A 25,420-nucleotide genomic window follows, 5' to 3' on the forward strand; every position below is an offset into this window, starting at 1 on the left:
TGGGAGAACTTAGCAAGGCCTTTTGATGAGTTTCTTCCCTATGTTCTTGCATCTTCAGAAATGAGGGTTTTCCAGTCACATATAGGATGTGATGACTTGGTTCAGGGGCAGATCACAAAGTCCTGCCCAGGTTTTATGAGCTGCCTGAGAAGTAAGAAGTCAGGTAAAGATCAGGAATGAGTGACCTTGTTGCTTCTTCTGTTTCTCAAACGCAAGATACTAAATGTGGGGTAGTGAGACTTAAACCCCATAAAATCCACTTGGTAACATTTGCCTTCAGAAGGACAGCCACTGACCCTCCCATGTCTTCATGTCACCAGTTTTTACTGCTCTGAAAAGCTTCTGCTGAATGTTTTCAAACATTTATGAACTGTTATTGGCTGTGCTCTTCCCCCTTGTATCACTGAATCTATTGAACATTATCTAAACATGAGCAAAGATAGAAAGGGGCAAGCCCGCATCATTCACAGAGCTGCATCACAAACACAGTAGGCACTTCCAAGGAAGGAAAGACAGCATCTGGAGTAAGGCTTGGAATTAATGATTATAAAATTCAGGGGTGGATTATCTGCCTGAATATCAGAACTGTGGTGCTCAGAAAGTTTTGGAAATGCGTGTGAAAATAAATAAGCAGAAGTCTATTCACTGGCAGCCTCGGTGCTGCTGAACTACTAAGTGAATACCAATGAATTTATTATTGGGAATAATTTTCTATACCAGTGTGAGTTGATCCAGAGAAGCAACTTGTTAGGCCTTTTGCTTGCTAATTTCTCTTGCTATGAAATAATAAAGTCTAAATCATCAACTAAATTTCACTTGCAAATTGCTGGAAGTTTGATTTCTCTGCTGATATCAAATATGGCTTATGGCATCCTTTCTTTCCACTGTTCTGTCAGCTGTTGTTTCTTGTTACTGAAATGGTGATGCATCATTCTGGGTGCACTGAAATTCACAGTGCATCACAGGTAGCCAGGCTAGGTGATGTGTTTATCACACAGGATGTTTGATACAAATCAAAGGAATACTTGCAAGAGAGTTTATGCTTATGAATTTCCATCACCTGTGTAATTAATCTTTTAGGACCCCTTAAAATAAGAACTATGTGGAGAATAAGGAAGGTAGTCTCTTTATGTACAGCCACACTGCTAGCCTTGGCTGTGGGTCAGCACTGTGAGGCCACATTCATTGTGGGTAAGAAAGCCTTAACATCAACCTCCCTTGGAACAGAAGTAACATTCTGAATTCAATTAACAAAATGCATGGCAAATTCCAACTTTTAATAAAACAAGAATGCCAAAATAAAGTAGTTTTTCATTATTATTAGCCACATAATTTAGAATTGTGTTCAAAATGGAGTTTGTATTAGCTGTAACACACTTTTCGCCCTTTATAGGCCAAAGAGGAAAGATCAGGTTTCATTACTGGCATTAGTTTGCTTTTCTTGGCGTTTTTTTTTTTCCTCTGCTTTGTTTTTGTTTGTTTGTTTTTAGTTGTATTTCAAATAATAATGAAAGGTTTATTGTGGGAGGAAATTTGAGAAAATCTTGTTTTCTTTTGCTGTCTCTAGAAATAGCAACAGTATAAAAACTCCACAAGAAGAACTCTCTAATATGTGACCTTTATTTCCATCATAGATGCTATTGAACCTTATCACAGGCTATTAAAATAGCCTGCATTTTATTGTTTATTTCACCCTGTGGTATGCTGAGTCTCTCAGGGCCTTTGTCTGTGCTGTGAAGCAAAGCCAGTCCTTTCCTATAAATGGAATATCAAAAATGAGATATCAAAAATGAGAATTGTTGATATCAAAATATCCAAGGGAGAATTAGTGCGACAGTGTGCCCTGTGCCGACTGGTGCCTACCTCACAGGTGCTTTTTCTCTTACAGCCTGTCAACCAGGGCCGTCACTATCAGAAAGAAATGAATCCACCTTCTCCATCAAATCCTCGGTAAGAATCATCAATAACCTACATGGTTTTGATTTAAAACTTTTTACTTGGAAGGTTGTATGTTATTCTTGGTTATATAAAATTTATCTGCCAAAATTTTGTTGGTTTTTGTTGTTGTTGTTGTTGTTGTTGTGTTGTGTTTGCTTGGAGGTTGCTTGGCTTGGTCTCAAACAAAGTCTCAACATGAAATAGCTGTCCTGAAACTTGCTGTGTAGATCAGGCTGGCCTTGAACTCACAGAGATCCACCTGCCGGTGCCAATGTCCAGCCAGACTTCATTTCTTTTGATATTTTACTTCATCTGCTTTTCTTATTCAAACTGTGTGGTAGTGATAACAATCCACCTATGTTCAAATACCTGGCTGCAGGGTTTCAAACAAGTCATCTAATGCAATTCAGGCACAACAATTATTTCATGATATTTTGAGGAAGTTCAAAAAATAGATGAAAAATTCTTAGCATAGTTGTTAGCACATGGCAAACTCTTTCTGAGCAGTAACTTACTCATGATTTTCATAAATATGCCATTTTATAGCTATCAAATGATGTCTAGGGCATATGGAGAATGAGTATTTTATATGCCTTTAAATTTATCAAGATGTCTTATTCAAGTTCAAATAATTCACTTTTTTCATAAATTCATAATTTTGTAATCTCAAAATATGTGATACTTCAAATATACTATTGTTACCTGAGTCACATGTTAACATAATTTTAGGTTGATTAGGAATAAACAAGTCTGAATTTGAGCTTTAAAAACACATAAGATAGCCAGTCCTGGAGAGGCTAAGACAGGAGGATTGCTACAAGTTTGAGGGCAGTCTGGACTACATGGTGAGTTCCGGACTAGCCTGGGCTACAGATTAAGATCATGCCTCAAAAAAAAAAAAGGGCATAAAGTATTATAATACTACTGCTCTCTCATGCATACTTATGAAAGCTAGTTTATTCAGATAAATCATTCCTTCATTACTGTTTGCTATGCATAGGGGGTTATTGGAAGCCAGTAAATCTCGAGCTCCATTGTCTCCATCTCCATTGACATGAATGCATCTCTGATCCATTTGTGAGTTGCCCTGTGAAGTAGACTGATATCAAGGAGAGCACGTTCTGGGTCCAGAGCATGGTCTGTTACATCATGTTTGAGTTCCACCCACGGTGACTTGCAGCAAAGACAATTTTGCTAGTGTTGCGAGAGCTGGGAAGGGAGAGAGAGAAACAGGAGGCATTTGTTCAGTTAGAATACCATGTTGCATACTAGAAGAGAAAGATAGGCAGGGTCCCTTCTCTATCCCTGCTTGCAGCCTCCTTTCTGCTCCATTCTTCTCTCTAAACACAAGCTCTCTCTATGTCTCATTCCAAATATGGCTGTCTGATAGCTCTTGAGTTTATATATTACATTTCAGTCTACATATGGAGGCTAACAAACTATATCTGAATCTCAATTTCTACTTCCTAGGTTTTTGGGGGTTTTGTTTGTTTGTTTGTTTTTGTTTATTTGGTTGGTTGGTTGGTTGGTTGGTTGGTTTGGTTTTTCGAGACAGTGTTTCTCTGTGTAGCTTTGTACCTTTCCTGGAATTCACTCTGTAGCCTAGGCTAGCCTCGAACTCACAGAGATCATCCCCTCCTGAGTGCTGTGACTAAAGGCGTGTGCCACCACCACCGAGCTACTTTCTAGTTTCTACTTTCAAGGTGATTAGCTTAGAGTGAGTGAACCAAGTATCCACTTCTGGTCCAGTCCACAAGGAATAGTGAGCTAAGCCATGGAAGAGTACTAACAAGGCTCCTGGGAGACCATCTACGTGGCTTACAGGACTTTTATTAGAGTTGAGAATATTTATGACATGAGTAGAAATTAGTACTCATCCTTGTGTTCCTAGTCCATGCACCTGATATGAACTTTGAAGAGTTATCACTATCACAAATAATGAGTTTAAAATTGAGAGTAGAATTTCAGTGCTTATAAAAAGGCATTTTCATATTCATTCATAGACAGGCAGATAGGTGGTGTCACTTAACAACCTTGCCTGATAAGTTCCTTTTCTATATGCAAAAATGCTGGAAATACAACTTTAATCCTAATTATAAGAACTGAGAATTTGTAGTTTGAACAAGCGAGAATGGGAGTAAGATATCCTAGAAAGTAGAGCATTGACTTCAAAAGAAGTCAGCATTCACCCACTAACCTGGTAAATTATCTCAGGCAAGTCTTTTACCCTTTCCAAATTTCACATCATAATACAAACCTCTCATGTGTAAAAGAAAAAATGAGAGCTACATGCCATCTGAGATTAGGTCCAAATTTAGGATTCTCGGACTTCCATGAGACTCATTCCCACTATGCACTATGAAGGGTCACGTGATTTGTTTTTCTTTCACTAAGCTGAAGAAAAAGAGTCATAAACACTGGATGAATGAGTGACATTTTGATGGGACAGTATGTAACTCTGACTATCCCTTTTCCAGGTTGATTTCAAAAGATAGAATACAAAAAAAAAGTTCACCAACAGAATAGACACTTTCTCTGCAACCAAGTATTCATTCACTTAGGAAAAACTACTTTAAATTTCTTCATAGTAAATTTTAAAAGAAAAAACTATAAAGAACAAAAGTTGTTTTCAACCCCATTTGCTATCAGGTAATCCACAGTTTCCTAGAAAATTATTATATACCTTCAAAAACACTGCAGCTTTTGTGGCTTGGCTCCTGACTCATAAATTCTGCAGCCTGAAGAGCTGACAGAAAGGCATTATTGGACCATAAACATAGAGGATGGTAAATTTTTGAGATCAGCATTATTGTCATTTAAAGTGGGATGGATTGATTCATGTGATACATGTGATTTAATTTCAATTGGTGGCTAGCATTATGGTTCAGATTTGCATTTATTGTGTTTCTGATAAATAATACCCCATACTTTACATCTCAAAATATAGGACTTTAAAGTTAGAAGGACAGATAACTAATATGAAAAGAGATGTGAGAAGCTATCTCTGATTGCACCCTCTTGGATAAAAGAACTTCTAACCTGAATCCTAGATGGGAAGTTCTGTCTAGGGAGAGTCTAAGCAGTACCTAAAAAGCAGGCATTAGGGTGATCATAATCACAGCAAGGGCATCATAGCAGAGACAGGAAACGTGTATCTATGCCCACTAAGAGCACAGCAGGATGTGGCCCTGTGACAAATGACCATATTAACTCCAGTGAAATGCTGTAACCACTCCAAGCATCTATGAACCTAAGACTTTTAAATTGCATATACTCATATGCACATATATAGGGATTTAGAGTCAACTTTCAATTAGCTTCATTAAGGTAATAGAAAAGTCAGCGTCCTCGGGGTCTTTCATTTACATTTTGTTCTGGAAAGATTTTCATTTCTAAAACATAATTGCTCTCTTCATTTTGTGTGTGCGGGATTAATATTAGAGATGATATACAGCCCACAAAGCAAGCAGATTCAGGTGATAGAAAGTTGACTCCAGACTGGAAATAGCTAAAACACTGAATATATTCATAGCTTGTTTTCTTCACAGTGAAATCATTCACTTACACTCTCAGGGCAGTGCTTGACATTGGATTGAGGTGGGATGCAATGGTAATCATTTTCCTGAGAAGATTACAGTCTAGGAAATGAAATGTATATGGTTCACCTCATCACATACCCTGGCATGTCTCGATTTGTGCAGAGCCATTTCCCATGCATTCTTAGGCAGGGGGTGGCATTTCCCATTATTTTTCCTTAATACACCAACTAATATTTAGGCAGCATCTCAGATGGTGGGGCCCTTTCTTTCCAATCCACAGATGCCACTTCATGGGGCACTGACAGCTTTTACAAGGTGCAGAAATGGCTAACATTATCTAATACAATTTAGAGGATTGTGGGGCAGGAGGAGACAATTTCACAGTTCATTCATGTTAGAAATGTTTCCTAGCATGTAAACTTGCATGCTGCCAAACAGAACAGAATGGATCCTGTTTGCAGCCTCAGGTCATTTATTTGAAAATGCCATCGATGGATTTTTGGGTTTAGAGCTGTCCCTTAGGCACGGCTATTTATATGTTTGGGCAGATTCTTCAGAACGGTAGACGATATTTTTGCTCAGGAATGAATTTCATGAAATAAGCTGTGATTGCATTCTGGTTGTGTGTTTGTGTGGATAGAGTTGACTGTCAGTCTTTCCTGCTGAATAGGGATGCTACTTGCTATTTTATGACCTATTGGAAATTTAGGGAGAGGAAGGAATGGAGTCAAAGGCTTCATAAGGTTTTAAATGTTTATGGAAATAAACAATACTGAAACAGTTCTAGAATCTCCAAGCAGCAGCAGCAAGTGGTACAGTCTTATTGTGTTTGCTTTGTGGTTTATCACTATCTGTAGATTGGTGTTTTTTGGGGGGGTGGGGGTGGGGGCGGGAGGGTTGTTGTTGTGTAATGTCATTGCAGATTATGTTAGTTTCTAATCCTTTACTGCTCTGCCACATTTTATGTGATATAAACATACTTATAACTGCAATTATCTGATAAAGTCCTGAAGACTCCAACAAATGATTAATAACCAATGACCTTAGTTGCAGCTGGCTCAGCCTGCCTGGTGGAAGCAAGCTGGCTGGCCTGTCATCAGACTCTACACGGGCTCCTAGGCCTCCTTCGCCTCTTCCTTCTTCACTTTCAGGATTCTGCTTACTGGGCTCCTCTTCTAGTGCTCAAGCCTCTTCTCTTGTGGCACAAGAAAGAGCTGATGCCCGAGGGAGTCCATGGAGCTTGCACCTCTGCTTCCTCTTCACCGTGTTCTTTAAACAGGGCAGAGGCTATCCTCCCTAAGCAAACATTCCGCTCCCCTCATCATGGTGTTAGTGTTCTTCCTCTTGTCTGGCTGGGTTCTGTGTTGTCTTGACCTGCCTATACAGGTTGTCTTTATCACTTCTCTTGCTGGCTTTCTATTGGGAACGATATCAGTACCTCTGATTTTGTAATTCCATTACTACAGATTCACAGTTGCTTGCTTGAGGCCCCAATTCTTCATATTTAAAGCTCTAAGCCCATGTGTTGAAGGCTTGGGTCTAAGCCTGTGGAGCCATGTGGGGCAGTGGAAGCTTGGGAGGTGGAGCCCTACTGGAAGAAGCACACCATTAAAGGTGTGCTCTTGAGGAGGATATTGAGATCCAAGCTCCCTCACTCCTCACCTCAGTGTGTGTGTGTGTGTGTGTGTGTGTGTGTGTGTGTGTGTGTGTGTGTGTGTCTGTGTCTGTGTGTGCACATTCACCTCCTGGTTGTCATGAAGAGACTGCTACATGTCCCCACTGGGGCATGCTAGTCCAGATCAATAGAGCCAATAACCAAGAACTGAAACCTCAGCCTCTGTAAACCAAATAACCTTTCCTCTTTTGAAGTTGCTTAGCTTCCGTGTTTGTTACAGTGATGGAAAGCTAAAGAACACACTTTCTCTCTCTCTCTCTGTTTCTCCCTCTTGCCTGTATTATTTATCTGAGTGAGGACAGGAACGTTGAGAGAGTGAGGGAAAGAGGAGGCGGGAAAAGTGTTATGTGGAGACAGATGAGAAATGAAAGTGCTTACCCTGAATATTAACCAGTTAAATTTTGCATTTTGTTTCTATGGTTGTAAGAAATCGCCTCCCTTTTCCTGACAGTAGGACAGTAAATTTGCCTTATTTTGAGTCAGGTAGGATTGTGCTCTTATAGGAGGCTTTTGTCGGGACAGTGTTCAAACCTGATTTCTAATCCCACCTCTCAGACAGTTGTGTACTGCTGTGTGCCTTGCTCACTTTGCACTACACCCAGTGGTCCTCTTTTTGCCTCATACATTGGAGACTGTTTAACTTTGGGAGCATTGCCTGGGATTCTCTCTTCCTGTGTTTGCACAGCTACCATCTCCTGCTGATAGGGTCGCTACCCTCTCTCCAGCAAGTCGTCTCCTAGCATGCACCCTGAAATCATCATCAGTCAATTTTAATACAGTATAATTCTCATTTTGATCACAGGACTCTTCACTAATTGATTTTTTTTATTTGTTCATTTTCTACACGTACCCTTCCCCCTCCAGAACGCTAATATGCAAAGTGAACCCCTACCTCTTCAAACAGTCCTACACCCAATAAAAGCACAAGAAATGTGTATTGAAATCACTGAAACTGACCTTTCAAAGATGACTTTCCAATCTGTTCTCACAAACTACATCCCTATGTATAGGGCCTTGAGCTAGAACCCATGAACATTCAAATTCTTTACTTCCTTGGGGCTGTTAGGTACCAGGCCCTATTCCTACATGTAATAATTTGCATGTAGGAATTTATTTCCATGAATTAATTTTAAACGACACCTTAGAAAATATCCATAATCTAAAGTCTCTGATAAATGGTTATTTTAAGCTTTTAAATAGAATTCACTAAAATTGAATGAGTATGTTCTTCCAGGTACTTATTGGAAAAGGCTTGTCTCAACTGGTCATTCATATCCGTTCTAGAGAGTCAGTGAGTGCCACTTGCACCGTCTGCTTGTGTTACCACTGCTGAAGAAGGTGCACTTAGCCCTCACTGGGCTGCATAGGCAAATGTAGTATTTAAATAAATGTGTATAGATAGACAGATGATAGATAGATAGATAGATAGATAGATAGATAGATAGATAGATAGATAAACACATATATTTTTAATAAAAAAGGGTAAAAACCTGAGCCCATGGATTGGCACATTAATTCAAGTGTCTTCTTCCCCACCCCACCCTTTTCATAAAAAGATTCCATAGACTGCTGTACTATGAGGACAGATTTTAAGACATCTGGGCCCTTTTCTTTTCCAATCTCCAGAAGAAGGCAGATCTCAGAAGGCCTCTGCACTGCCCCAGGGACAAGACTCCCAGAAACATCCTTGAGAATCACCCTGTTTTTCATCTCTAACCACTCTTAACCCTGGACAGTAACCCACTCAACTCAGAACCACCTCTCCCCCTAGGTTGCAGGGGGGTTAGCAGTTCACCAGCAGAACCATGGTGAATGAACAGAATGGCAGTCAGTAGTCCCCTACGCCATCATGTCTTCCTCCACTGCCCTTGACTCTTGCTGACCTGCCCACCCCTCAGTCCTGGTTCTCGTAATTCTCCTCCCTCAGCAAGTTTGCTCAGATCCCAGGCCCAAACTAGCCTGCACAGCAGCCCACCCCTGCCCACCTACCAGGGTGTCTTTATCTTTGCTTTCTTCCCGGCTCATTCCTGGACCTGCCTCTCTGAGCCTGATAAGCCCACTCTGCACTGCCTTTGGTTGTAACTAGATCTCTCTTGTGCTGCTGGCACTCAGCGCTCAGTCTAGGTCTTCTGGTTTTTCCATTGTGTGTATTAAGACTGGGAAATATTAACCAATATTTTAGTTATTGTCTTGTTTTCCAAAGTTGCAAATTTATGAAACCCTTGTTCATGGGGCCTTCAGAACAATAGAGTGCATCTTCTCTCCCCCACCTTCCCAAAGTGTCTCTGAAATGACACATCTGTAAAGAATCTTGGTATCTCTGACTAGCAAAGTGCAGTACTCCTGAGATGACTCAGGCCTCCCTAATCACTGCTATCCATCCAGAGAGTGAACTCACACCCCCTGTGGCCCACAGTCCAGTGGAAAGAAAGCAATTACTAAAGCAACTGTTTACCATTCTAACAGTTGGATAGTTTCAAATTTTAACTAAAAGATTCCATTTTTAGAATAATAATAACCTTTAGCAGTTGTAAGTGGTAATTCTAGTTTTATAGCATCTCTGTTCTGCCAGAGGTCAAGGGGCGGGTCAAGGTCTCAGAGAATGACGTGTACCCTAAGAAATGTAAGACCATAATTACTGTCCAGCCAGCCCTGTCTCTAGACCCACTGTCTTGCTGTCTATTTTGTAATCCAATGAGGAAGAGCTGCCTGTTGTTTAAATATGAAACCCCAACAGCATGGGAAATTAAAAGTGTACTTTCAGCCCTTAACTCCAATGCTGCTTGATGATTCTGAAGCCCTTACCTCAGGAGCTGAACATGCCTTCCATGAGCCTGAGGATTTCCACTCCGTGTGTCATGCAGGCAGGCAGTGTGCAGATGAGGAAGCAACAGGGCGGAGGGGAGAGGGACGTGTACCAAGCCTGCCACAGGGAAGGTCGCAGCCTCACAAAACTGGAGCGCATGCGCAGACTCCACTTCTGTGAGACGTTGCCCGTTTCTTCCTTGTATTTCTTTTCATTTCTCTTGTTAATGAAAAACATTATGCTTTTAAATTGATTGAAGTTAAAACATATAATTTCTCATTTTAGCAATATATTATGTTTATTGGCTTTTGTAGCTTCATATTATGATGTTCATTTACACATAAAAACCCACTCAGTATAATAAATATCGTGAGTCAAATGCGCAGCCTGTTTCAAATGACTCCAAGGTGAAAAGCAAACAACTCCTAGCTGATTTGATTGAACTAATACGAACATTATTGTTCTATTGACTCTTTCTTGCCCATTGATTTTTAAAAGGCTTTACATCCCTTGCCATCCATTAAAGCGAATCAGATGCAATTTGGTGCTCTGGACGAGAAAACACTGTTGGGTGTTGGGTATGTATATTCATGAGGGAAAGAGTCATGTATACTCTTAAACATACTTATTAGGAAATACTCATATTTTGCTGCAGACAACTTCTTTGCTCTTGGTTTTTGAATTAACAGTAGTGACTCTGAAACATCACATGGACTCATAGCTCGGTAACGAGTAAAGCCAAATGGTGAGCTGTAGGTGGCTTTATTATCCCTTACTGAACATAACTAAAAACTAGATCTTACATAGCTTCATGTGTTTTAGTTCATGTGTGTGACAAGTACACACTGTGCTAATAAAATAACGCTTCCTCTTGTGGATGGGCTTCATCCCTCAACTGTAGATGATCCTTCCCGTCAGGGTTGGAACTAGAGGTTAGGAATCTACTCCTTGGCCACTGGAATTAAGAGAAATTTCTGTCATGGTCTGGTCAGTGTTTTGACTTGGTAAAGAATACACTTGTTCTTCGCAATTTGTGAAGAACTTCTAAACTACACTCTTACTGAAAACAAAAAGTACCTTCATTCTGCAAGTTAATTCATTAGAAGTCCCTAACCCTAAACCTTCATTCTGCAAATACTACTAATCCATATTAGGAATCCAGAAAAAGCTCACATTTTTGCCTCCTGAACTCATGGAAGAAATGGGAAACAAAGTACCCCATGTGACAGTCTCTACATCTGCTACTGAATTACCAGATTCCAGCATTAGCCAAAGAGTACTGTGGCAAGGCTCACAGTAAATGAAGACCTTATGTATTAGGGAAGGAATGGATCTGTCACTTTGAGGGATTGTGAGGCAAAGAGCAGATTAGCTGATTACTCATAGTCAGAGGGCAGCTTGGTGAAAAATGTGCAGGAAATGGTAAGTGTGGGTTTGTGCTGATCTAATGATATTCTTAAACAATAACATTCTGCTGGTGTAATATAATAAAGCACTTGGCCTGCATTTTTAAATCATCAACTTATTTCTAGTTTGACCTTAAAAACCACTTCTGGCTATTCTCTATTAAATCTGTAGCTTCTGAATTAAGAAAAAGCACCATCTAGGATGCCATGGCGGTGGCCTCACAGCGAGCATGCCTGGCCTTTCCTAAGCTGGCACTTGCTTGCATAGCTTCCCTCTGACATCTCTCCACTGTTCCTTCTTTTCTTTCCAAACATGACTTTGTGCTTTAAGTTTGCCAAAGCCCCGTGAGGGTCTTCCGGAGTCTCAGTCACAGAAATCTGTCTTCTAACAGCCATGTGTAGTGGCTTGCTCATCTGTCCTCATCAGCTTTTATTGTCATTTTTCAGCTTTATACTGAGATTATAATTTATGAGTAAGTCTACTGTTTTTCAATGGATGGTGGATGAAGGGGGGGGTAGTTTAAGTTGCTCATTCAGTCATAGCGAGGAAATGAATTACTTTTATGTTATGTCATTGCAGATATTCATCAGAAAAATTAAGGAAATTCATATTTTATACAAATAAACATGAGATATGAATAGCACACATGTAACTAACTTGATAAAGATGGACTTACATTGCTAAGAACTGTCAGAATAAAATGTCTCTGGTGCCTTTAAACAATGTTCTCACATCTTAGCATTCATGCCTAACATGAGGGAGGCATGGTTTGTTTTAAATTATCTTCTCTTAGTTTGCCAATGGGGGCTTTATGTGATTTCATGTAACAAAACTTGAAAGGAGCTAATATTTGCTGTCTGAACACTTGTGCCTAAGCCCAGTGCAAATACTCAGTAGCCAGGACTTGAATCCTAGATGATAACAGTTCAAATTATGGTGTGTGTGTGTGTGTGTGTGTGTGTGTGTGTGTGTGTGTGTGTGTGCGCGCGCGCGCGCGCGCGCGGGCGCAGACTTACCAGGATTTAGCATGGCTGTGGACTTTTCCTATTCTTAAATTAAGACTCCCAAGTTAGGGTAAGAGCCACTGAAGAAACAAGCCAAGGAAAGAATTCTGAGCTATGCCTGGTGGGGGCAGTTTGTGTGTGTCTTGGCATCCTAGCATAGAAATTGTCTTCAGTAGTTATTGATGCTATTTGTCAAGTGTTTCCAGCCCTTCAGACTTCTAGGCACACATTTGGTTGGCACTTACACTTCCTCTTTTTTTTGGCCTGCAGCCAACCACCCCACTCATTATAGCCAATAAATTAGTAACAAAATTGCTTCAGTTATTGTTTGGCGTTGGTACATAGAACAAGTGGGTTTTGGAGGTGGCATAACACTCTGGTTAAAGCCCAGCCTGGCAGTAAGTGTGGGTTTGTATCCTTGTGAAATTATTTAACCTCTCCAAGCCTCACCCATTATCCAAAAGTAGGCACTTACTTCCTACTTCCGGGTTTGCTACAAGGGTTTAATGAGATAATTCACAGGTCTCTCATGAATATCTTCCTGAGTGATAGAAGAAACATTGATAGCAGGGTATCACTAGTAAATTGAGAATAGAAAGAAAAAATCAGAATATGAGGGAATTAGAGAGGTGATTTAACCCAGAGTCTCTTCAAACTCTACACATCTGTGCCAGGGAAGCAGGCTCGGCACAGCACAAGGCATTCCCTCCATCATCAGACAAGTCCAACACTGGAAACCCTGATGCCAAGCTGGAGAGAGCTTCCCTCTGCTCCTCTCCCAGAGCGGTACGTTGAACCACTGCCCTTTCACATGGGCCTTCCTTAGTAGCATGTCTGAGTTGTTTTGTTCATGCATTCCTGGTGCTGCCATAGTCCTAACCACCTTCCTTGGCACACTGTTGGGCTTACCCCATTGGTGTCCTCTCAGCTGAACAAGGTAATTTAGATGTAATTCAAACCATGTGGACTACAGTTCCCCTTTACCAGGACACTATGCTTTATGGTGCAGGGTGAGTCATGTTCATGTTTTTCAGTTCCCCTGTCTCCCTAAAGGCTTACATTCAGTGTTTAGTCACCTAAACTTCTTACCATCTTTCCCTTGGACTGTTGCTATAGACTAGTAGGGAGTCTCATCACATGTGGTTTTTTATACCACAGCCCTTTCCCCATGGGTTAGAGTGACCTTTGTAAACAGATCTGAGTCTAGTCCTCTTATTAAATAAAACCTTTCACTCATGGAATATAGACCACAAGGTTGAGTGGCCTGGTCCATGCTGCTGGTGCAACCTTATTTTATACTGTTTACTTTATAAGGGTTTGCATGCCAGCCATACTGGCCTCCTTGCTGCTCAAAGCTGCCTGTGTTGGGTCTTTCCCTACACTGCCTTCCTTACCTCTTCATTTGCCTAGTTCATACCCTTCCGGCCACTGTGCTACCTCTCAAGCATTGTGCAACATGAACTTCATAGTAGGTCTACGTTTTCGTGTGATTCATTGGTTGATGCTTGTCCCGCCATCCATATTATATGCTTTAGAAGGACAGCACTGAAGAATAGATTTATAACCTTGGGGTAGAAAGAAAATTCCTAAACAGGTCTCTAGTTTCACAAGCCATAAAGGAAAACATTAATAAATTCTATTATATTAAAATTGGGAACTTATTAAAGAACACTACTTCAGATAAAAGACACACCACAAAATAGGAGATATTTGCAATACAAGGGCTTGTGTCCACAATATATGTACAAAACACAAATCAGTAGGAAAAGATAGAGACAAACCAAAAGAAAGATAAAGTGGCCAAGACTGATGAGGGGAATATAAATACCCTGTTTGGGATGCTGTGTATACACTGCGGAGGGTAGATGTGAGTGTACCATGTAAATGCCATAGTGGATATACATACCCTGCCAAGGAGGTATGAATACCTACAGGAGAGGAATGAGTACCCTGCCAAGGGGGTATGAATATGCTGGCGAGAGGCTATAAATACACTGATGGTGGATGCATAGATGCACTGTCTGGGGGTATAAACTGCTGGGGGTGACTGCACTGTCTAGGGTATGCAGATGCACTGTCTGGGGGTATACAGACACACTGTCTGAGGGTCTACAGATGCACTGTCTGAGGGTATACAGATGCACTGTCTGAGGGTATACAGATGCACTGGGAGGTGACTGCACTGTCTGAGGGTATACAGCTGCACTGTCTGAGGGTATGCACATGCACTGTCTGAGGGTATACAGATGCACTGGGAGGTGACTGTTGTCTGAGGGTAGCAGATGCACTGGGAGGTGACTGCACTGTCTAAGGGTATACAGATGTACTGTCTGGTGGTATAAACTGCTGGGGGTGACTGCACTGTCTAGGGGTATAGAAATACACTGCCAAGGGAGGTAAAGTTGATATAACTGCTTAGGAAAACTGTTTCATACGAGCTAAACATATCATGGCCTTTTATCCAGCAATAATCCTTCGTTACACAGCCTGTTAAAAGCATACAGGTGTGCATCATACATAAACGGTTGAGGGTCCACTCCACCTCCCAAGAACTGCTATTAAGATTATTTTTGAGCAAGGGGCATCAAGATCATAATGGGGAAACCTGCAGAGATAACCAAACCAAACTAGTGGGAACTCGTGAAGTTTAGACCAACAGCTATGGAGCCTCCACAGGACTGGACTGGACTAGGCCCGCTACATGAGCGAGACAGTTGTGTAGCTTGATCTGCTTCAGGGGCCCCCTGGCAGTGGGATCAGGATCCATCCTTGGTGCATGCGCTGGCTTTTTGGATCCCACTACCTAGGATGGGACACCTCACACAGCCTTGAGGTAGGGGGAGGGGCTTGGACCTGCCCCTACTGAATGTACCAGACTCTGCTGACTCCCCCTGGGAGGCCTTACCTTCTTATTGGAGGGAAAGGGGGGGGGGGGAGGCTAGAGGGGTGGGAAGGGGAAGAGGGAGATCTGTGATTGGTATTTAAAATGAATAAAAAATTTCTTAATAAAAAAATTATTTTTAAGTGAAAGCAGTTGAGCTATGGAACAAAATCTTGTCTTAACTTTCCTTATCTAAAGCAGAGCCTCCTGAAACCCAGCTATCCTTAGCCCCATCCCCCTAAGGGAATTCCATTCTAATTTAGCTTGGTAGACACAGTTATCTCCATTAATATCAAAAATCTAATAGGCCTTCCAAACTTCCCCATGGAACCCCTGGAGCTCCTTCTCTTCCTGTTAGGTTGTTCTGCAAGCCTTTATCTCTGGTTATTCAGTGTGCCACTCATCACTGAGGACCTCCCACATGCACTGTCAGTAAAGTCTGACTCGTCCTCACTGTGTACTGTCAGTTGATCTGTAAACCCCAACAGAGCTCACACAAACACACCCATAACAGCCCCAAGCTGGAAAAAACTGGATTTGTATGCTGGAAGAGATAAGTAAATTGTGCTGTATTCACAGACAGAATACTAACTACACTCTTAAAGCATGGATGAATTTGGCAAATACAATATTTAGAAAAGACTCTTGATAGCAACAGAGTACACATACTGGATGATTCAAACTGGCATTTTGAGCTGTAGTATCGCCATCTGGTGGCCTTTGAGAAAAAAAAAAAAAAAAAAAACATAATGACTAGGAGAAGCAAGAGGAACTCCTCCTTCCTGCCCCAGGGGGTGGCTGCAGCTCGCTTTGGTCTCCGTCCCTGAATTGTGTGTTTATTACTCGTACACTTTTCCATGTGAAGTTCACTAGTAAGGGTGAGTGCAGTTCCGAGGCTGATGCAGTCTACACGCTCTTATAATAATACTGCAGTGTCTCTGTCTTTCTATTTCACAGCTTTCTGCAGAGTGAGAACCACATGAAGGCTGAATAGCTGCTGCAGTAACACTGAATAATTGCAGTGACTATGCTAGCCTGGCCACTGCGAAGAGTTATTACCCTCCCTGGGAAGCCTAATTGACTCTCGCAGGAATGGCCCGTGCCACAAGATTATTCCTTCTCAAATGTTTTTTAAAGTAGCATTTTACCATCATATCTGTTTAAAATTCCATTTGTTGCCCACATTGACATCCTATCACAATATTTTTCATTAACTGAAATGTTACAATTAACACATTCTGCAGCTGCTGGGGGGAAATTAATGTCATCAGCGGTGTACCCTGTCAGCCTTCTCTGCTCTTTGTTTCCTGTGCAGACAGTCAACACTGTGGGGGAAGGAGAGATGAGGGGGGTGAGGGGGGACAGGGACAGGACAACGACATTCATCATTCACCTCACAGAGCCTTTCTTTTCAGCATACCTTGTTTTATTTGAATACTAAAAATAAAGGTATAACCAAATTTTCAAAGGAAAAATGGAAATCACTATGCAAATATGGTTTCTGATATCCCAACAAATGATGAAAATGATACCTGTGGTCATCCTTCACAAAAAGCCCACAAAGCTGAATTGCAGCACTGAATTAAAACCCACCTACTCTCTATGCTCTTCTAAATTTCACAGGAAGGTTTAAATGAATTTTTATTTTGTATTCTAATTTTAGTGTAATTAATTCTCTAGTTAGAAAGGGCTGCAGTTTTCTGCTCTTAACTTGCCAAAGGCTGAGTTAGAATGCACTTGGCATGCCCTTTCTTGGAAGATTTCTAGAGATGCCCTAGAGAGCTGCTTCACTCAGAAGCTCTGTCTGGACTTTGCAGTAAGAACTACTCAAATTTCCACAGTGTGGTAGATTTTACTATGTAACACCGTGTGGCAGGAGTCGACTTCCCGTGTGTCTTCACTGGCACAGTCTGCACTCTATTCTTCTTCTTATGGTTGTTCGAGACAGGGTTTCTCTGTTTAACAGCTCTGGCTATAGGGAACACAATCTGTAGACCAGGAGATGTGCCTGCCTCTGCCCTCTGAGTTCTGGAATTAAAGGTGTGTGCCACCAGCACCCAGCTCTTACCTCTATTTTTTTTTAATATGGAATATCCAGGCCCATCATGCTCAGAGAATAAGACAGTGTGAGAGAGTTTTCACTTTACCCTTACTTGACTTTGAATATTTAGGGAAAATTCTCAGTTTGCAGATTTAGCTAATGGCACTACAATGTCACTCTTCTCTGTTTAACATTCAGCTTTGTTAATCAAGAAAACCATAGATTGGCTCTTTGCATGTTGATTAAATTGATTACAGCTGTGGGCCTTGATGGGGGGGTGTTTAAGTGTCTCTAATTAATCAGACAATGCTTGATTGGCCTTTTCTGTTTTGAGGAGATAAACTGCCTTCCTCAAGAGTTTTCACCCCGAATCATTCTCCATTACAAGGTAAAGAAGTGAGTCACCACCTGAGTGACTTTTTGGTTTCCTTTTATCCTTCAGCAACTAAAAAATAAAAATAAAAAGAAGAGAAAGAAGCAGGGGGAAAGGGAAAGGGGAAGATGGGGGTAGGAAAAAGGATCCTTTTGAAAAACAAATTAAAATTTAATATTGAACTTCATATACTCATTTGAACACAATTTTGGGAATGAAGAAAGTCTGTGTCCCCCTCAAAGCTATTGGGGTGGTCTGCCCTCCACAGGAAAGGGAATCTCAACTCCCCTGCTCTAACCATTCTCTGTCAACTTGTGTCCTTTGAACTGTACATTGTTTTCTTTAGATTCTACTTTCATGAATGAGTTTTTACATGACCACCCACTTTTAGTCATATGTCTAGATGAAACACCTGTCATTCTGCAGATACAAATATGAGCGTTTCTAGAAACGCTGTCAATATTGAAGACCTGAGATGCTCTGCTTTCATCTTTGGAATCCATGCATCAAGTGAAGAAGACCACTAGGACCTTGGCTTAAATGGTGGGAAACAGTGAGAAAAGCAACCTGTTTTCCTATCCCTTTCCCATCAGTACATGAGTCTATAAAGCACTGTGTCCAATAAGCACTGGTCACCTTAATCACTGGCTTCAGATATTTTTAAACACGTCAGAAGTCATCTTGGTGATCTCATCATGTTGGAAGATCTAAAGAGAGAGATTCTAACTTTAAAATAGAAAGTACCTAGGGCTAAGGTGAAACTGAGTGGCAGAATGTAGTTGACTAGGCTAGGCTGGCTGGCCACTGAGCCAGCCTGAAGGATCTGCTTATCTCTGCCTCTCCAGCACTGGCATTGCAAGTGTGTATCTCTTCAAGCCAGGGGAGGACGACAATCAGCAGTCCTACTTAGCTATAAAGACCATAAAACATCAGTGACCAGAACAGAAAGATATCTCATTGGTGTAACAGTGGCACTTTTATCTTGGGGGTAATCATCAGCTGTCTAATTGGACTAAGGTCTGCTCAAAAGGAAAGAACTCATGCCTGGTACTGTAAACCTAGCTAACTAATGGTGGCTGGGGGCTCACACACCCTAGAGGAGAACTTACTGATGATATTTTCCTAAATCAGTATAATTCTCACTGTATTCTAAATAACAGAGTGCAGCTCTCACCATTCATCAAAGAAGCTTCTTTTTGCAGCAGGTGGAGACTATTCTATTCTAGAGATCCACAACTAGTCAAAATGCAGAGAAGAAGTATCTTTGGGATGTCCATTCCCAAGTGATACATCCTTGTTGCAACCCCTGTATCTTAACAGCCAAGTCCTGTCCACCCCCATCTTTCTAGAGGTCGGCTCAACACATTTTAAACTTCCCATTCTAGTTGCTTTTCACACCACAGCAGACAAGGAAAGCAGGAGGCACATATGGCTGGCTCGTACACTTACTGTCCAGTGCTTCCCAGAAAACCTTGACCCGTACCTCCAGAAGACCTGTGTGATACAGAAATTCTTTGAGATCCAGAAATACATAGCAGACACATAAGAGCAGCCTCTGACCTTCTGAATTGGAAGTTTGCAGTCCATGTATATTTTGTTAGAAAACTGGTCCAGTTTTTAGAAGAAATGGAATCTCCCCTCAAAACTAAGGTATTTATCAGTCTTTCCCCACCCCCACCCACCCCCGCCCGGTCTCTTTTTGACCAGAGAAGACTTTTAAAATCCATTTTTTTTTCAGTGTATAAGGAACAGTCATTGGCAACAAATGAATGTTACTAGGTATTAGACAAGTGTTGCTGTGAACTACCAAGTTCTCGACAAACCTGTGAAAAGCATTTTATTAGATTGCTTCCTTGCCCCAGAGCTTTATGGTAGCAGGCATCTGAGCACCCCAGTAGCCACCTAAATGTACACCAGATTATAGACAACCTCACTGCAGGGGGACCCTTTAAGAATACTCACAGATTAGCTGATCAGTCAGTGAGTACAGCCCCTGTTCTGTAGTCATTTTCTGTCCACTAGGATGCTTCCTCCATCAGACCATAACTCTCTCAGGGCAGGAACCTGTGTGTACACACAGGAATGCCATGAAATCAGAGGTCAGGGGTCAAAGGACACCCTCAGGTGCTGATCCTCACTTTCCACCTTGTTTGAGACAAGATCTCCTGTTGTTGTTCACCACTTTGTACACCAAGTTAACTAGCCTGTGAGTTTCTAGGGATTATCCTGCCTCCACCTCCTTTCTCTCCGTAGGAGAGCTGGGATTACGGGTGCATGGTACCATATCTGGGGCTCCAAACTCAGGTTCTTATGCTTGCATAGAAAATATCTCATACAATAAAATATCTCCCAACCTAAAATCACAGTCTGTCTTAACTGAGAATATTGTCTTCAGTTCTACCAATATCTGATTCAGCTCTATTCAAATAATGTCCACTCTCTAGCACATCCATTAGATGGACCAAATTTTTTTTAATTATTATTTCTCTTACCAAAATTTTAAGGTCAATCCAGTCTTATTAAAATTCATAAGTTAGTTTTTATTCTTCCTTTGCTCTGTATTTTTGTGTGTGGTATTTAAAATGATTCCACTATCTTGACTCTTAAATAAAACACTGTCTGATGACAGTTCCCAGCATTTACATATGGGCCCAGGAGCTCTCTCCTGTTTCAAGTGGAAGATGTGTTGGGAAGCCTGACTGAGTCCTCGAGAGCAACAGGGAAGAAGAAGCATTTGGATGTGCTAGAAGAGCAAGCCTGATGGAAAGGAAAATTGACTAAGAAGCAGAGGCCTTTCTGTAACAGGGTGAGGTCAGTCCTTTGCAGGAAGAGGCGATGGTCAGAGCTGAAGAAACAACCAGAGTGTTGACAACAGGACAGTTGTGAGAATGGCTGAAGAAAGAACAAGAAGAGAGTCCAAAACATGGCTAGCTAGGTAAGAAACTCAAGCAAATTGCTCAGAACTAAAACTATGATAGGCACCTGCTCTGCTTACTTTCTGATGCTTTACTAAAACAGTGACCAAAACTAACTTGGGGAAGAAGGGATTTTTAGCTTACATATCTGGATCAATATCTATCACTGAGAGAAGTCAAGGTAGGAACCTGGAGGCAGGAACTGAAACAGAGACCACAGAGCAGTTCTGCTTACTGACTTCCTTCCTATGGCTTGCTCAGCCTGCTTCCTTATACCATCCAAGACCACCTGCCCAAGGGTGGCACCACCCACAATGGGCTGCTCCCTCCCATATCAATCATTAATTAAGAATCTTCCCCACAAGCAGGAACCATCAAGAAAAATTGCTTACTGGCTTGCTCTCTGTGGTTTGCTTTCATGGCTTACTCAGCACACTCTATTTCAACACAGGGTCACCTGCCAAGGGATGGCACTGCTCACAGTGGTCTGAGTCCTCCCACATCAATCATTAATCAAGAAAATGCCTCCACAGACATGACCCACAGTCTAGACTAATAGAAGCAATGCCTCAGATGAGATTTCCTCTTCCCAGGTTGTGTCAAGTTGACAATGAACTAACCAGTACAGTTCCTTGTAATAGAATCTGAGCTGGAATTCCCATTCGTTGGGTATTTTTTGCTTGCATAGTAGAAGGTGTGGATGTTTAAACGAGTTGATCATGAGTCAAGGTAGCACAAGCACATACAAAGAGGTAAACAAGTGAGGTACAGTTGCTTGACCACTGGCTGCTGTTTAACAAGTGACAAAAAAAAAAGAATGCTCTTGAAAAAATACTAGTAAGAATAAAGTATTTTTCTAAGGGTGTAGCTCAATTGCAGAGAATTGAGTAGAATGCACAGGGCACTGGATTGGGTCTGATCTTCATATTAAAATGGAAAAAGGAGGAGAAGGAAGAGGATTACTTAAGAAAATGGCATAAGCTGGACCAGCATTTCTCACAGTGTTCTGCGTGGTCCCAAGAGACTTGAAGTTCTGGAATATAAATGAACATAGTGCCACATCATCTGTCTTCCACTTGAGAGATTCATGGTATTTTAAAGATTGTGAAAGGTACTTCAAGAAAAAGTCCTGGTTGTTTTTGTTTAGCCTATGTTTAGTTAATATGCAAACCTTTTATTAAATTATAGTTCATAAGCTGGGTGGTGGTACACACCTTTAATCCCAGCACTTAGGAAGCAGAGGCAGGTGGATCTCTGTGAGTTCGAGGCCAGCCTGGTCTACAGAGTGAGTTCCAGCACAGACACCAAAACTACACAGAGAAACCCTGTCTCAAAAAAAATAATAATTATAGTTCATAAATGGATTACCCAGGAAAAAGCCAAAAAAAAGAGTTACTTTAATTAAAGTTTTAATTGCATGATACATTAGTTATTTTTCTATTGCTGTGATAAAACATCATGACCAAGGCAACTTATAGAAGGAAGGGTTTATTTGGGGCTTACAGTTCCAGAGGAGTAAGAGTCTACCACCATCACTGTGAGAAAGTGTAGCAGCAGGCAGGTATGGGGACTAGAACAGCAACTGAGAACTGAGTGCTCACATCTCAGACCACAAACAGGAAGCAGAAAAAGCAAATTCAGAACAGTGAGAGTCTTCTAACTCTCAAACCTATCCTTAGTGACATACTCCCTTCAGCAAGGCCATCATGCCTCCTAAACCTCCCCAGAGAGTGCCACTAACCGGGGACCAAGTAGTCAAATGCCATAGCCTGTGGGGAGCATTTCATTCAAATTACCACAAATGTAATCTAAATCCATGTTAAAATACTACAAGTGTCAATAAAATTCTAGTCATTGAGAAAGCTAATGTCATATATACCTTACTCCAGCCCCAGGCTACAGGCAGGGCTCAAAGAGAAAGCCACAGCACTGAAAAACTAAGACTTTTTCTAACTGAGGGGTGAGGAAAAATACACATTCACACCTGTTCTCTTGGTAGTTACTTTTCTTTATTCTCTCTTCGTTCTTCACAGCTATATATATGTATAGATAGATTGATAGATATTCAACAGACTCTTTCATGTTGAATAGAGGAGTTACATTTGAAGGTCACATTCCATTTGGGAAAAAAAAAAAACAGAGGCATCCTGACAATACACAAGTAATAAATCTTAACTTCCTAATTGGTGGGCTGTAACTTGCATCCACAAAGAAAGAACCAGTCATTTGTTACCTTAATTCTCTTAGTATGAACTAACTTTGGCACTGTCCAAGGCACAGAGACACTAAAAGCATTTTAAATCTTAAAATATATTCTTTCTGTCCTGCGTGTAACCTTAGATCATAAAAAAGGAAAATTGCAACTCTTTCTCAGGGCTATGAAGTACTGAGGTTAGGAATTTGTGCTGAGAGTTAATCAGCCAGTCCTAGGAGAGAGGCTGGCACTACGATGAAGTTGCTTTGCATCTTTAACCTTGGATCAGCAAATCAGACAGCTGACTATATGTCCCTGTGAGCTGGACTGCAGCTAGCTATGTGTCCTTGTGAACTAGACTGCATTTCCTGAGAACAGTTTATCTTAAAACCCATTAGCAAGGCACCTGCTCTAAAGTTTTTTTGAAGCTGGTACCACCTAATGGTACACAAGAAACCTGTAACTGTAATTCTCAACATTAAGATTAAAGGAATTTGAGCCAGCCTGGCTCCTGGTATATCATAAATCTGAGCATCTCCTAAGTGTGACTCACAGGCCTTGTGTGAAACAACAGGCCTAGATATGAAACATCATTTTTATTCATCAAAATTATACTGCTTAAAGAGAAATCACCTTCCTGACAATCCACAGATATAAATGCCCAATAGATTAAATATATTTATGAGATAAACACACTATACTACAGGCAGTGAGGGATTTCCCACACCATATACAGCATATCAGGTACCAAAGGTACTGCAGAAGCAGAAGATATTTCAGAGTCTGTAATCTTCTGGTCTTACCTAAAACAAGATTGATCCTTCAGGGATTTTCCTCTTGGTGGACTGACACCTGAACTTCAGTTGTCACATGCTGCACTTCTGACATGGCCACCAGCAGACCTCTACCACAGATAAAAGAAAATATGGGTGCATTGCTATAAAATGTGGTTTAGGGAAAGGCTTTCTAAATACAGATGACCTTAAAAAAATGATTAATACATTTGACTACATGAAAATAAAAAACATATAAAGAGAGGGAAAAAAACTAAAGCAAAGACAAATAGCCAAACAAAAATAGAGAAATTATGATATAAGATATGAATATGTATGGGTAGATTGATACATACATATATACATACAACTATATGCATATATATGTATACACATGTATATTTACCAAATGGCTGTAAATATGAAAGTGCATTCAAATCTACTTATACTAAGGATTAAGACAAATCAAAACTACCTTATGAGAGTAGTTCTCATAGATCAGGCTGGGAAGAATTTAAAAACTTAACATGATGTCCATGTAGTTTTTGCTCTGGGGAAACTGTCACTCTTGCACATTGCTGATGAGAAAGCAGATGGATGTTGAGGGCATTGCCAATATCTAACAATTGCCCCTTGTACAGGGAATTTGTTAGTGTCTAACAACACCAAATATGCCTTTTGTTGTGGGAACTTACCTTGGAGACACACTTCCAAGTCTGTAGAAGAGATGAGATCCCAAAGGTCTTCCCTGTGGCGCTCATTGCAGGTACAAGCATTGAAAACATACCCAAATGTTGGATGGAGTTGCAAAGCCTGAGGAAGAGCTCTGTAAACAGGGAAAGTTTCCAGGATATATTACAAGCTAAAAGTTTAAAAGAAATAAAGAAACTACAAAAGAACTAACAATAGCATGCTGCTTTTGCATGAGAAGAGGGAGGTGGTTTTTTTCAAGAAATATATGTTTATAGATACACATACTTGCATGCAATAACAGTAAAAAAAATAAAAGGCCATGAATTTGAAAGAGAGTGGGATGCATATATGGGAGGATTTGGAAGAAGGAAAGGGAAGGATTATGATCTCAAAATTTTTTTAAAAGAGGGAAAAGGTATGTTTGGGCTTTCTTTTGCAAGCAAAACAATACTCTTAGCAGAGTGGGTGGGAATAGACCAGAGGAGAGTCCACAGGGATGGATAGAAGGATCTAACTTTATCTGAACACATTATTCTGAGTATTTTGATTCTTCAATTGTTAGTGATTTATTATTCAACAACATTAAAAAATATATAACTCAAGGAAAATGGAGAGGCAAAATCCTGACAATGTACTATGAACAGAAGCAGACAATTTGCTTTCACATGAATAATACATCCAGACTGAAGAGGACCAGAGAGGGCTAACTCAAGAAAATTTTGAGCATGGTATTTTGACTACAAGGAAAAAAACCATGGAAAGTATAGAACTCTAAAGAACAAGTGTGCAGTACGCTGGAATGTTTGTTTGTGTTGTGTTGTTTTGTCTGTTTTCACTTGGTTAATGTTTGTTTCACTTAGCATGTTGGAGACTACTCTTTGTGTGTCCATAACCCAATACCCTTGGGAAAATGGGAACAGGTTTACTAATAAGAAAAGCTAGAGAGGAGAGAGAGCATGTGGTGCTAGATTATTGTTGTAGGAATTAGTACACGTTTCTGGTTAGAGATGAGTAGCCATCAAATGTTTCCAATAAAGAACCAGATAATGAACACTTAAAAGACAACAGTAGCTGGGCGGTAGTGGCGCATGCCTTTAATCCCAGCACTCGGGAGGCAGAGGCAGGCAGATCTTTGTGAGTTCGAGACCAGCCTGGTCTGCAGAGCGAGATCCAGGAAAGGC

General features: G+C 40.9%; 1 protein-coding gene across 13 annotated transcripts in view; it reads left to right on the top strand.

Moving 5' to 3' along the window:
* Nucleotides 1-25,420, top strand: part of Cfap20dc (CFAP20 domain containing) — a 242,116-nt gene that overhangs the window by 196,694 nt on the left and 20,002 nt on the right. For 10 of the 13 annotated variants that reach the window (XM_052734151.1, XM_052734152.1, XM_052734153.1 and 7 more), the window contains one exon: nucleotides 1,889-1,950. In XM_052734151.1, the coding sequence (XP_052590111.1) occupies nucleotides 1,889-1,950 (62 nt within the window). Of the gene's footprint in view, nucleotides 1-1,888; nucleotides 1,951-17,625; nucleotides 17,680-20,293; nucleotides 20,600-25,420 lie in introns of all 13 variants that reach the window. The other 3 variants (XR_008217213.1, XR_008217214.1, XM_052734154.1) reach the window with 3 other exon arrangements.

This window comes from Peromyscus californicus, unplaced genomic scaffold (genome assembly GCF_007827085.1).
Source record: "Peromyscus californicus insignis strain IS unplaced genomic scaffold, ASM782708v3 Scaffold_12__1_contigs__length_115047231, whole genome shotgun sequence".
Classification (NCBI taxonomy): Eukaryota; Metazoa; Chordata; class Mammalia; order Rodentia; family Cricetidae; genus Peromyscus; species Peromyscus californicus.